General features: G+C 37.8%; 2 protein-coding genes across 15 annotated transcripts in view; both read right to left on the reverse strand.

The window, feature by feature from the left end:
• LOC100472638 (zinc finger protein 484) overlaps positions 1 to 14,266 on the reverse strand; it is a 117,873-nt gene that overhangs the window by 67,576 nt on the left and 36,031 nt on the right. For 13 of the 14 annotated variants that reach the window (XM_034647374.1, XM_034647373.1, XM_034647375.1 and 10 more), the window contains one exon: positions 4,098 to 9,871. The exons of the other annotated variant lie outside the window; for it this stretch is intronic. In XM_034647374.1, coding sequence (XP_034503265.1) covers positions 7,563 to 9,871 — 2,309 coding nt within the window. In that variant the 3' untranslated portion in view covers positions 4,098 to 7,562. Of the gene's footprint in view, positions 1 to 4,097; positions 9,872 to 14,266 lie in introns of those variants that run through there. 14 annotated transcript variants of the gene reach the window in all.
• Positions 7,563 to 9,467, reverse strand: LOC117797003 (zinc finger protein 484-like). The gene is made up of 2 exons (XM_034647306.1): positions 8,176 to 9,467; positions 7,563 to 8,094 (listed from the first exon to the last, which is right to left on the reverse strand). The coding sequence occupies exons 1-2, from the start codon at positions 9,465 to 9,467 to the stop codon at positions 7,563 to 7,565; spliced, it is 1,824 nt and encodes a 607-aa protein (XP_034503197.1).

Consider the following 14,266-nt stretch of genomic DNA (forward strand, 5'->3'; position numbering starts at 1 on the left):
ACTCATTTATGTCTGGCTTCTTTTACTCAAAATTACCTTGAAATTCATCTGTGTTGTTGCACATGTCAGTAGTCATTGCTCTTTGTTGCTGAATAGCACTGCAGTAGTCATTTATGGATAGCCCACATTTTGGATATTTATTCACTTGATGATGGACATGTGGGTTGTTTTCAGTTTGAGGCTATTATGAATTAAACTATCAACTATCATGTACAAATCCGTATAGACATAAGTTTTTGTTACTCTTGGGTTGAATATGGGAGTGGAATGGCTAGGTTGTATGGTACCTGTGTGTTTTAACTGTTTAAGAATTTGCAAACTATTTTCCAAAGTGTTTGTGTCATTTCAAATCTGCATTTGCCACAAAGGAGTTCCAGTTGCTCCACATCTTCCAACACTTGTTTCTGCCAATCATTTTAATTTGTCATTTTCATGAGTGTAGAGGTATTATTGTGATTTTAATTAGTATTTCCTTGATGGCGAATATTGAGGACTGGGTGTAATATATAAATGATGAATCACTAAATTCTATGAAACCAATATTACACCATATGTTAACGAACTAGAATTTAAATAAAAATTTGAGAAAAAAAGATGGATTACTTTATACATCTTGATGCCTGAATAAACTTAAGTATGCTTTCAGATACAAAAGAAACCTAGAATAGAATGGTTTATGCAAAACCTGTTTATTTCTATCACCTAGCAAGTCAGGAGGAGGTAACTTGCTACTAGTGTTGACTAAATACTGTCATGACCAGTGTTTCTGAATCTTTCCCCTGCAGGTGAATGATTTGATAGATAAACCAGAGAAGGTTGCCACTGTCCCAGGCATCACGTACAAGGCAGGAAGAAGGGTAAATTGATGGCAGTGGTTAAATCTATCCCTTTTCTTAGGACAGCAAAGGTTTTCCCAGAATGCATCTACCAGTGTTTTGCTTTTCCTGGCCTAAGTCAATTACCTGGCCACTACCATCTTCAAAAGATGCTAACACAGTAAGTAGTGAGGGCAAAGCATTGGAATTGCTCTGCAAACCAACACTGTCTACAATTGTGAAAGTGGCTATCCATGCCCAAGAAAAAAAACACTTTCCCAAAAGATATACAACATACAGCAAAAAAGACACTTAAAAAATCTTATAATATGTGAAGGTCAACTAAGACTAGAAATTCAGAAATTGAATGAAGAGACAGACATATTTAAACATGGTTTAAAAAAATCATGTGAATGGGAAAATATATACAAAGTCAAGTAAAGCAATAGTTTTCTTAAAGGAGTTATTACCTTTAACATACAAAAAAACTGTTACAAATTGACAGCAATCCAAAAGGAAAGATAAATAAATGGTTTATAAAGGCAACTTAGAGAATAGAAAATGAAACGGTCAAGAAACATTTAAAGATGTAACATTTAATATGTAAATTAAAGTAAGTTATCACTTTGAAATCAGAAAACTTCTCAAAGTTAAAGAGTAGCCACTATTTTTAGTAGAGGGGAAGGGTGGCTTTATTTACTAATGTTGGAAACATGAAATGTTAGTCTTATTCCACAGATATCTGGCAATTTCTATTAAAATAAGAAAACATAACTCAGTCTATCAGTTTCAGCGCTAGAAGTAGTTTACAGAAAGAAAGAAAAAGCTCCAATAGGTAAGGACATGATTATGACTGTCTGTTAGCCCATTATGCTATCCTACCTCTTGAGGGTGGTTATGGATCATTTTTCCTAATGACACAAATGTGAATAAACAGTGGCAGAGGACGATGAACAAATTATGTCCTGTCCACACCATGGACCCTTTTCAGCTAGTTGAAAGTTATTGTTGAGTGCAAAAGATGCAAAACTGTGTATGTAATAAAATCCCATCTTAAGACAATGAAAACACATTCATGTGTGTGCACAGATATTAATGTGTCTGTATGACAGAATAAAAAGAAAACTACAAAGTTGACTACCATTGCTTATCTAGTGACAGACTGCTGATGTGGCTGGAGTTGCTATGAGAGTGGAGAAAGTGCAAAATTCAGGAGATAAAATATAAGTCACACACAGTTATATGTGTTTCAGTGTATTTTTTTTTAATTAAAAGAAAGGCTGTTGTCTTGTGGGGACACTTCTGTCAATGAGTTTGCATTGTTCTCCACTAGAAGGAACTCCTTTCCTGGGTAATATCCTTTCCTGCCTCTATCCAGTCCTCAGAGGGGAGGCAAAAGGCCTTTTCAACCTGTGCTTTGCATCTGGTGATTGTCCTTCTCTACTACTACAGCAGTGCCATGTTCATATGTGTACAGCCCATGTCATCTCATTCACTGGGGGAAGACCGGCTGGTCTCCATCCTGTACAATGTTGTCACTCCCATGCTAAACCCCATCGTACCATCGTCCGCACTTTGAGGAATAAGGACATCATAAAGGCCTTGAAAGTGGTAGAAGGAAGAAATTTCATTTCCCTTGCATTGTAATATTTATTTTTTTATGATGATTAACAATAGAAAATTAGCTGTCTTATTGATACAATCCAGTTGCTTCTTGCCAACATGGCTAATAAAACTCGAAGAAATAAAAGGTAATTTCAATGATAAAACAAATTGGGCAAAATGTTAACAGATGAATTTGGGTAAAGGGTTCCTATATATGTTTTGTATCCTTCCTATTTTTTTTTAAGATTTTATTTATTCGACAGAGATAGAGACAGCCAGCGAGAGAGGGAACACAAGCAGGGGAAGTGGGACAGGAAGAAGCAGGCTCATAGCAGAGGAGCCCAATGTGGGGCTCGATCCCATAACGCTGGGATCACGCCCTGAGCAGAAGGCAGACGCCCAACCGCTGTGCCAACCAGGCGCCCCTGTATCCTTCCTATTCTTGAACACTTCTATCTGTTCTATATGTTTGAAACCATTCCTAAATAAAAAGTTAAGGAAAAAAAAGTCAATTATTGGGCTGGCCTATTTGTCCCCACTGGTTTGAGACACGGGCATGAAACTTAACCAATAAACAAAACGAAATATATTTCTTGAAACACTTCTTCCAGTTTCCTTCTGGTATGAATTTTACGGCATTTTATGAAAATGATGTATTCTCATAAAACTTATTCTCCTCCATTGTTTATGATGTCTTATAAGACGTAACTTGTGGACAAAGACTTTTTGACATATAACAATTCTGTAGTATGAGTAATTTATAACTGGTTCAAACTTAGAGAAGTCTTTCTCATTTTCAGGAAATACACAAATTTCACTCATGCACAAATACTGAAAACTGATTTCTGAATGAAGCTATTTCCACACGATGTGCATTTATTTTGTCTACTTGCAGCAGACAGTTTATAACTTCCATGTGATTCTCCAGTCATTGCTTTTATAGGTTTCTCTCTACAAAATGAGCTTCTAACCTGTTATTTCTCTCATCTGTGAATCTGCTGATGTTCAGAAATTTAACTTTTCAGTTTCAGGATGATTGTCTAGTATTGTATTCATAAGGTTTCTCTCCAGCATGAATTCTCTGCTATGTAATGACATGATGATTTGTAAATGAAGTCCTACTTACATTTAGTAATTATCTGATGTATGATTAAATGTTGGTTTGAGTGAAAGCTTTCTTAGTTACTGAATTCACAGAATGAGATTTTTTTAATTTTTAAAAATTAATTTAAAATACATTTTAAATTTAAAAATTTAGACTGTAAAATTGTTTTTAGAAAGTTTTGCTGTAAATACAAATGAACTATAGTAGTGAAATAAAAAGATATGCCTAATTCACACCACTCCCCCTGGTAAGGTCCTTGCTGTACATGCCTTCAATCAATACTGACCCTGGAGTTCCATCTAAGTAAGATTCAACTCTCCCATTTCATCCATAACTGTCCAACATCCATTCCCCAAGCAATTCTCAGTGCCCGTTCAAATATGTGGAGGCCCACAAAAGGAAGTCTTCCTTTCTCCTAGATGTTACTGTCCTCTTGACAAAAGGTAATGCAACTTTATTATTATTATTTTTTTTTAGTAAAGTAATGTAGAATTGTATTCTTCAAAAATGTGCCTGGGCAGGTGCCTGGGTGGCTCAGTCGGTTAAGCATCTGCCTTCATCTCAGGTCATGATCCCAGGAACCTGGGATGGAGCCTGCTCAGCAGGGAGTTTGCTTCTCCCTCTCCCTCTGCCCCTCCCCCTGCTCTCTCTCTCAAATAAAATATTTTTTAAAAAGTAAATAAAATGTGCCTGGGAATAAAAAGGTTGACAATCACTATCTCAGTAATCCTTCTAAATTAATCTTTGAAATCCTTATTTTCAAAACCCTGGGCTCTTAGACCAGTCTCCATTAACTTCACTTCCTATTTACTATCCAAAGGAAAAAAAATACCACACTATTAAAAAAGAAGCATGAAGAGTCTCTTAGTCGATCTCCTTTTGCTAAAGTTTGGCAGCTTCCATAATAAAATTTGACACCACCAAAAGTAATTTTCTCTTATGTATCAAAGTTTACAAAATCTTTAACAAAACAGTAAATATTTGCCTTAACTTCTACCAACCAAAAAAAAAAAATGGGAATAGTGTCACAAATCAGAGGATTTTCATTTTTTAGTTTTAATTAAAAAAATATATATTTCTGAATTCCACACTCCTTAGAAAGAACTCTCAGTGCATTGAATCTGCTAATGACAGAGCAGGTGGTATAGACCAGTACTTTCTTTGAGAACTAAAAACGGTGGAAGAAAATATGAAATATATTTAATTCTATTATGCACTGGAGGGCTACCAAGAAGTGAGAAACTGCATGAATAAGATTAGAGATAAGACATAACCTCTGGAATTTGGGGCTATTTATTAAAAAGAGGTGTCTGCTAATTTTAAAAGCAAATGTTGGCCAAGAAAGTTTAAGACAGTTTTTGACAAATTTATGGGACCTATTGGTACAAATACTAGAATTAAGTTCCTTCCCAGGATGAGGCACCTGGCAATCTCCCCAAGTCTACGTCTCTAGGGTATCCCCTAGAAATAAGAGTGAAAAACGCCAGACAAGCCTTCGTGGGGACTGGAGCCCAGTCTTACATACTCTCATTACATGACTGCATGAAGACAAACAGGGGTGTTCATGCTCTCGCCTAGTCACCTGTTAAATGTCAAAGGCAAATCTTCTCTGGAAGAAGGTATCATCCACACCACCTCAGTATCTCTACAATTTTTAATATGTAGTGTCTGGTAGTTGATTGAAAATCACCAGGTATAGGAGAAGACAAGGATCACTGAAATATTAAAGAACCAATGGAAAAAGGTTAATGGGGTGTAACTAATAGGGTTATTTCTAGACAAAGCAGAGGAAGATAATGAATCAGAAGCATACTTTGAATAGATAACAGCAAAAAATTTCCCAAAATGTGAAGAAAAAAACTCCACTAGGCTACAGATTTTAAAAACACTGCAAGCCCCCAAACAAATATATAGAAAATCACACCTAGGCATATCACTGTGCAATTGTTGGCAGCTTAAGACAAGGCATGAATTCTGAAGGAACTAGAGAAAAGGGGAAAAAAGCACATTACCTTCAAAGGTAATTACATTGAAAGCTTATTTTCCAACAAAACAGTGAAGCACAAACTTTAACAAAATATATTCAAAATACTAACAGAAAATAACTGTCACCTTAGAATCTTATATTCAGTAAAAATATCTTTCAGAAATGAGGGTAAAACAAAGACATTTTCCAAGAAACAGAAACAAAATTTGTCACTAGCAATCACACACCAAAAGAAATGCTAAAGGGTCTGTCTTCTTCAGTCAGAATAGAAATTACTCTAGAGTGAAACTTAAGGAATAAAGGAATAAAAGGGTAAGTATGAGGGTTAATCTAGATGACTACTGACTCCGAGACAATAACAACTGACCACATCAACTACTTACAAAATCCAAATGCCTAACATTAATACCATGTAAGTCAGGAGGGAAATAAGGAACTACTTTTGTAGCTGCTCACCTCATCCAGAGTGGTGTGGATACTAACTTAAATCAGCCTTCAATAAGTGAAGAGTACATACGATACTAACATCTGATGTAGTCAATTTTAAGGCAAAAAAACCATCAGTAGCAATAAAAATGGACACTTCATAATGATTAAGTTTCAATTAACCAGGAAGAGTGTGACGATTCTAAATTTGAATGTATGTAAAAACAAAGACTCAAAATAAATCAAACAAAAATAGGTTGATCTAAGAGACACAAATTCACAAATATTCTGGAAGATAAAACACTTTAGAATCTGATGGAATAAGTGTGGAAGATTAGAAAGGGTTTGAAAACACAGTTTTGTAGAGATTGGGGGGGGAAAGGAAGAGCACTCTTTCAAATGTGCAACTCTGTTCTTTAAGAAGACAAACTCAAATGCAAACAGTAGCATCCAGTGGTAACCTAGCATGGGATGACTATGCAGAGAACGTATTAACAAAATTGGAAGAAAAGAATTCTAGGTTCTTTTAACTCATTCTCTTAATTTTTCTCTTTCCTAAACAGAAATCTGGAAACAAAAAAAAAGAGATTTCCGTGGATGTGGCTAAATGTTCAAAGTGACGACCGCTATATCTGCGACCTGAGACTTAAGTCCTGTGGACTCAGAGCTAGTTTTTTTTTTTTCTTAAAGATTTTATTTATTTGACAGAGAGAGAGAGAGACAGCCAGCGAGAGAGGGAACACAAGCAGGGGGAGTGGGACAGGAAGAAGCAGGCTCACAGCGGAAGAGCCCGACGTGGGGCTCGATCCCAGAACTCCGGGATCATGCCCTGAGCCGAAGGCAGATGCCCAACAACTGAGCCACCTAGGCGCCCCTCAGAGCTAGTTCTAAGGTGATAGTAAGTAGTCTATAGGGCTGCTATTTACCTCACTGGTCACTTTAGGTATGGATACAAGCTGGAAAAACTTTGTCTCCTAGGCGTGAGTTACCTGGGCGATGGCAGGGAATTAATAAACAAGGGAACATACCGGTTACCTAAAGAGGCCTGTGAATATTCAAGTAAGCCTGTGGTTCTGATTTGCCAATCTCAAAGTCAAATAAGAAAATGTTTATACCAATTTCCACATACTGATACTGTAAACAATAAATAACTGACTTTCTGAATGCGGAAAAAAAAGAATCCTTTCTTTGTGTTTTTAATGTCAATTTTCACAAAAACTTCTGGCTTCTCTTCATTATAGACTTGAATTGTCTATACTTTTGCTTTCATTTCAGCATCCTTAGACAATGAAAAATTTACTCAGCACTCTACTCATTAAGAAATTCCTTTGGTCAATACTGAATACAGCCCTGAATTTATAAAGCTGCTTATCCATAACATGTAACAAGAAAGACTGCCAAGTTCCTCCTTGCATTTTTACTATTATTTGCAGGGGCTTGACAATCCCAGTATCTGTCCAGTAATTAGGCACGGCCATCACACATTGCTTAAACACTTTCTTCCAAGTGTCTCCCCCATATGTGAAACTGGACATCAGCTCTGTGATCCAGACATTCATACTTCTGACCAGAGGTAAGGTGGCTTTGATTACCTCCTGCTTCTTAATCAAGCTGTAGCCTCTCACTACGGTGTATCCCCACACCATGATTGGGATGCTGGGCACTCCACTTCCCCAGAATCCGATTTCTGATGTATACTGAGCTGTGGCCTCCAGTTTAAGGCTTTCCTAAAGTCACTGCCTTTATAGGGTTTCTGTTTAGCATGAATTTTCTGGTGTTTAATAAGATTTGATCTGATGGTGAATGCTTTTCCACACTCAGCACATATAAATGGTTTCTCTCCTGTGTGAATTCGATGATGTTCATGGAGTTGTGACTTCTTAATGAAGGCCTTCCCACAGTCACTGCATTCATAGGGTTTTTCTCCAGTATGAATTCTCCGATGCCGATTTAAATGTGATTTCTGGATGAAAGACTTCCCACATTCTGTACAAATATAGGGTTTCTCTCCTGTATGAATTCTCTGATGCATAATTAGTGTTGATTTTCTTGCAAAGGCTTTCCCACATTCGCTACACTCATAGTGTCTCTCTCCAGTGTGAGATTGCTGATGTATATGGAGGCCTGACTTCCGAGTGAAGGCTTTTCCACATTCACTACATTTATAGGGTTTCTCCCCAGTATGAATTTTCTGGTGTGTAAAGAGATTCGATCTGTCAGTGAAGGCCTTTCCACACTCAGCACATCTGTAGGGTTTCTCTCCTGTGTGAATCTGCTGATGTACATGGAGTTGTGACTTCTTTGTGAAGGATTTCCCACAATCACTGCATTCATAAGGTTTCTCTCCAGTATGAATCCTCTCATGGGTAATAAAATGTGACTTGTGGAAGAAGGCCTTCCCACATTCAGTGCAAACATAGGGTTTTTCTCCTCTATGAATTCTCTGATGCATACTTAGTGTTGACTTCTGGATGAAGGCTTTCCCACACTCACTGCATTCATAATGTCTCTCTCCAGTATGGCACTTCTGATGTATCCTGAGCCGTGACTTCCAGGTGAATGATTTTCCACAGTCACTGCATTTATAGGGTTTCTCTCCAGTATGAATTTTTTGGTGTTTAATGAGATTTGACCTGTCAGTAAAGGCCTTTGCACATTCAGTACATATATAAGGTCTCTCTCCAGTATGAATTTTCTGATGTATAATGAGATTTGTCTTGTGAGTGAAGACCTTCCCACATTCTGTACATATAAAGGGATTCTCTCCTGTGTGAATTCGCTGATGCACATGCAGTTGTGACTTCTTTATAAAGGACTTTCCACAGTCCCTGCATTCATAAGGTTTCTCTCCAGTATGAATTCTCTCATGTGTAATAAAATGTGACTTCCGGATAAAGGCTTTCCCACATTCGGCACATACATAGGGTTTTTCTCCTGTATGAATTTTCTGATGCATACTTAGAGTTGATTTCCTTGTGAAGGCTTTTCCACATTCAGTACATTCAAAGTGTTTCTCTCCAGTATGGATTTTTTTATGTTCATTGAGGTTTGAATTCTGAGAGACATTTTTCCCACATTCACTACATTCATAGGGTTTTTCTCCAATATGAATTCCCTGGCATCTGAACAGATCTGACTTCTGGATACAGGCTTTTCCATATCCACTGCATTTACAGTGATTCTCCTCAGTGTGAGTTTTCTCATGATTTGACTTGAGGGACAAGTCCTTCTCATATTCAGTGCGTGTACAGGGTTTCCTGCCTATAGAAGCCTTCTGAGGTACAGCAAGTTGGGGCTTCTGAGTGAAGACTATCTCACATTTGCTGTATTCATGCTGTTTCTCTTCAGTATAAATACTTTGATGTCCGAAGAGGTGTGGCTTCTGGGTGAAAATTTTTACATAATCAGAAAATAAATTGAGATTCTCACCAGTATGAATTCCTTGATGTTGAGTGAGAGCTTGCTTATGACTCAGAAGTTTCTTATACTGGTTATATTCACAAGCATTCGTTTCTGTATGAGAATTCATATGAGTGAAAATATTACCACATCCAATAATCTTATCAAGATTTTCTGTTGCATTGTTTCTATAATCACATAAGCTTACAATAGGCTTCAAACTCCTTCCCAATGATTCATAGCTCTGGAATCTTTTTCTTGCAGGAACAAGGCATGTGTTTACATGGTCAATTTTCCCGATGTCCTTATATTCACAATCTCTCTCATTAAATAGTGTTCCCTTGTTGTTAAAGGGAACTTGTGTTATACTTGTGTTCTGGTTTTCCTCACATCTCCCTGTCTGTTTATCATCTTGCCACAATTCTTCTAAAATGGAATATGGGTCATCTCTTGTGAAGAGATTAATTCTCTCAAACTGGATTGAAACTTCTTCAGTCATTCCCTGCTGTGAAGTTTCAAAACCAATATCCCCATCTAAAAAAGAGGGAAAAAAATAAAACACACAAAGGAAAGTTAAGAGAACATAGAAGGGATAATACATACAGTTGATTTAGGGTGAATACAGAGAACTGTGAAAGGCTTTATATAAATATAACAAACATATACATATGAGTAGTAATGATTTATACATAATGTATAGCAATAAAACAAATACTTGTCTTGCATATACTAAATAATAAGCAGTACCATTTAGATGTGCCAGGCACTGTTCTAAGTTCTATATCTAACTCATTTAATCATCACAACCCATTGTTCTTGGTATCAGTATTGTCTCCATTTTACAGACGAGGAAACTGAGCCACAGAAGAGTCAGGTATGTGCCCAAACCAAAAGTTTAGTAACTGGAGAAGAAGAGATTCAAAGTGAAGCTACATCAGCTCTACGTATGTAAGCTGTCAGAGGAGCAAAGTGACAAACTGTGTGGCTTAAAAGAAGTACTTCAGTCTATATCCTTGTTATCCTTATTATTCTTGCTAATCCTTCATCCACTAATCTCTCTACTTTCTCTTTCCCTATTAATCACTTTGCCCTAAATATCAATGTATTTATGTAGAGTAAAACTTTTTTTTTAAAAGATGTATTTATTTGAGAGAGAGCGAGAAAGAGAGCACGCACATGAGCAGGGGTAGGGGGAAGAACAGAAGGGGAGGGAGAGGGACATGCTGAGCGCAGAGCCTGAAGCGGGACTCGATCTCATGACCCCAGATCATGACCTGAGCTGAAATCAAGAGTCAGATGTTTAACCAACTGAGCCACCCAGGTGCCCCTAGGGTAAAACAACTGTAGTTTCATTCATTCTCATTTAGCCAAATGGCAAAAAATGTCTGTGACTCAATTCTTTATTCTGGTTTTGGGTGCAGAGATATATGCACTCAACAGGAGACATATAACAGGAGAAAGGAGCAGCTGTCTGAAGCAGGGCCTGAAAGCCTTCCATCAGAACCTCTCCTCTCCCTTTAGCAGTATGAAGCTCGTAGCCAAGTTCATGGCTGCCCCCAAACAATAGCCTCATTTATGGTGAGGTGAAGCCAAGTAATTCAGTTCTTACCAGTCAAATGGGAGTAAAAATTATGTTGTGTGACAAAGCCCATGTCTTAAGGATGTAGGCATGTCTCCACAACCCTCTTCTCTTCCCACTGGCTGTATTCCAGACTGGTGGCACCCAGCTCTGTGGCCCGGAATGCCCTAGGCACAGGCTGGAAAACTATGGCCCTCAGACTAAATCCAGGCCTCCTCCCAAAAGCTAGAAATGGATCTTACATATTTTTTTTAAAGATTTTTATTTATTTATTTGACAGATACAGAGACAGCCAGCGAGAGAGGGAACACAAGCAGGGGGAGTGGGAGAGGAAGAGGGGCTCATAGTGGAGGAGCCTGATGTGGGGCTCGATCCCAGAACGCCAGGATCACGCCCTGAGCCGAAGGCAGGCGCTTAACAGCTGTGCCACCCAGGCGCCCCGGATCTTACATTTTTGAATGGTCAAAAAGAAAAATCAAAAGAACATGACACATGAAAAATATATGAAATTCAAATTTCTGTGTACATAAAGTTTTTATTGGAACAGAGATTCATTCATAGTGCCCCTAGCTGCTTTGGGGCTAAAACAGCAAAACTGAGTAGTAATGACAGCAATCATATGGCTCATAAAGCCTAAAATAATGACTTCTGGGTCTTTACACAAAATGTTTGCCAACCTCTGCTCTAGCGGATGGCCGTGCAATGACTTGGGAACTCACATGATACTAGGTCAATGTTTATGTTCTCTGGGGTCTATTAGTGACAGCAGCTTGCTTTCCCCAATACACCATTCTTGCCCAGAATAAGATCATTAATATTCCAAATTCTGGAAGAGCATATAAGACATAGTAGATTCTCAGTAAATATTTACATAAAAATAGATACTATTACCTTATTCTACTAGAGTTCTTGAATATAGACACAGTCCAACCTCATATCCATTTCATTCTGCCTCCAGGGCCTTGTCATACCCCCAGACATATTCTTTAGGTGCTATGTTATATTTTTACTCACACACATTAACGGCTTTTACTGATCCTGAGAACATCTAATACCAGATTCCTGGGGTGCCTGGGTGGCTCAGTCGGTTAAGTGTCTGCCTTCCACTCAGGTCATGAATCCAGGGTCCTGGGATCAAGCCCTGCATCTGGCTCCCTGCTCCGTGGGGAACCTGCTTCTCTCTCTCTCTCCCTCTGCTCCTTTTCTCCCCCACCCCTGCTCATGTGCTCTCTTGCTCTCTCTCTCAAATAATTAAAATCTTTTTAAAAAAAATACTGTATTCCTAAATATGGATTTTGATTCTTTTGCAATCTTTTACTTTCTTTAGCTTATAAACCCACTGTTACATCTGGCAACATTTACATTACTACCAACAATGTTCAATGTAAAAATCTGCTCCTGTGCTAAAAAGTTTAATTATATGCAATTCCTGTCAGCACTGACTCAACTGCTCATTCAGTAAAAATACAGGGTCATAACTTCAGGCCAATAAAATGTGTATATGCAAGCTATCTTTCCACTAGTCACTAATGTCTCTTTTATTACTAAATCCAAGCATATACAGTTGACCCTTGAACAACAAAGGTTTGCATGGCATGGGTCCACTTATATGTGGATTTTTCTCAATAAACACAGTGTAGTACTGTAAATTAATTTTCCTTATGATTTTCTTAATGACATTTTTTCTCTAGCTTACTTTGCCATAAGAATACTGTACGTAATGTATTTAACATACAGAGTAAGTGTTAAATGACTGTTTATATTATCAGTAAGGCTTCTGGTCAACAGCGGGCTATAAGCAGTTAGGTTTTGGGACAGTCAAAATTATATGTGGATGCATGACTGCATGAGGAGTTGGCGTCCCTGACCCCCACATTGTCCACAGGTCAACTATTTTCTTTCCCCACACAGCTTTTTTTTCTTTTTTTTTATTCTCTGTTTCTTTCAAAATTCATTGTTTTTTTTACGTATCATCTAGGGGTCTCTCTTTAACTTAAAATAATAACAAAGACCAGATATTCTGAGCCACTCATATTCATGTTTAATTGGCAGAGATGTGCACCATAAACAACACTTAATGCACAAATGCTGACATTTTAAACACTTCATGCAGTTCTTTTCCTTTTCCAATTACAATTATTGGCCCTTTGAATTGTTCCTAGCAGAAAAAGAATTTTAAATCCCTCTGAAAGAGAAAAATAACCTCCTCTGCCCATCACGTAAATTCAAGAATTTAATTTTGCTAAATATTCCTTATAGAAACATTAAAAAAACGGGCAGAAGACTCAGTTATCACATAATTTAATGTAGTTTTGTCTGAGTTTCTGTGGACTGTTGAATTACAAAAGGAACAAGCCACGTGTGCTTATGCATGTAATGGTCAGGCCCACTCAAGAGGTAAGTGAAGTCTAAGAACAAAGAGTAAGTATCTGAATAGGCAGACAGATCGCAAAATAATCACACGGTCAGATGTAGGGGGGTCATTAAAAAACATTAAAATGAAGTAAACATAATTATGGACACTAAACAGAAAAAATGTGAACTGCACATATGAGGCATGTTCTTTCTTTAGTTTACAAACCCACTGAGAGAAGAATTTGTCACGTGTTAGATAATAGGCAGTACCTTTAGTTTGGCTCCTAGCTATGACAGGATAAACATGGTGTTTTAAGCAATGAAATCTAATAGTAGCACCTAAGATAAATTAGTAAAAAAAAAAAAAATGCGCGGGGAGGGATCACCACATACAGATACGGTTAGAATAACCTAAAGGCATGAAAAAATATAGACAGGGTTTTGAGTAATATCACTGGAAAGTAAGAGGAGGAGGGCACCTAAGTGGTATTTTCTAGAAGACAAAAGTTACTAGAAAGGGCAGAAAGAATTATTTGAGAAGATGAGTCACAGGGAAAGTGAAAAAACCACAATAGAACATGACAAAATTTTGAAAGGGGAGCCATCTGCTTTTAGCATGCTGCATTGTACCTGCTCTTCGCTCACACAACTGGCCACCTGATGGGCCTTTATATGCAAAAGGTATCAGTCATTACCCTGATCATACTACACAACAGCCAATGCCTGCTTAAGACACACAACCAATGGTGACAGCATAAAATTCATTCCTGAGCCAAACCTAGTCACAACTTATGCAGGAATTGAGACACCTGATTCAATCTGACACACACATCCGTCCCTAAATGCCAATTTTAACTTTGAACATGGGTTGGTTGGTTATATATCTGACAGAGGTTTATAGGACTCAGCAAATGTAGCATAAAGCAGCGCAGCTCAAAGTATGTAGTCGCCAGCAGGCAGGAGAGCCTGATAGCAAGAGAAGAAAAAGACCCCTG

This window comes from Ailuropoda melanoleuca, chromosome 17 (genome assembly GCF_002007445.2).
Source record: "Ailuropoda melanoleuca isolate Jingjing chromosome 17, ASM200744v2, whole genome shotgun sequence".
Taxonomy (NCBI): domain Eukaryota; kingdom Metazoa; phylum Chordata; class Mammalia; order Carnivora; family Ursidae; genus Ailuropoda; species Ailuropoda melanoleuca.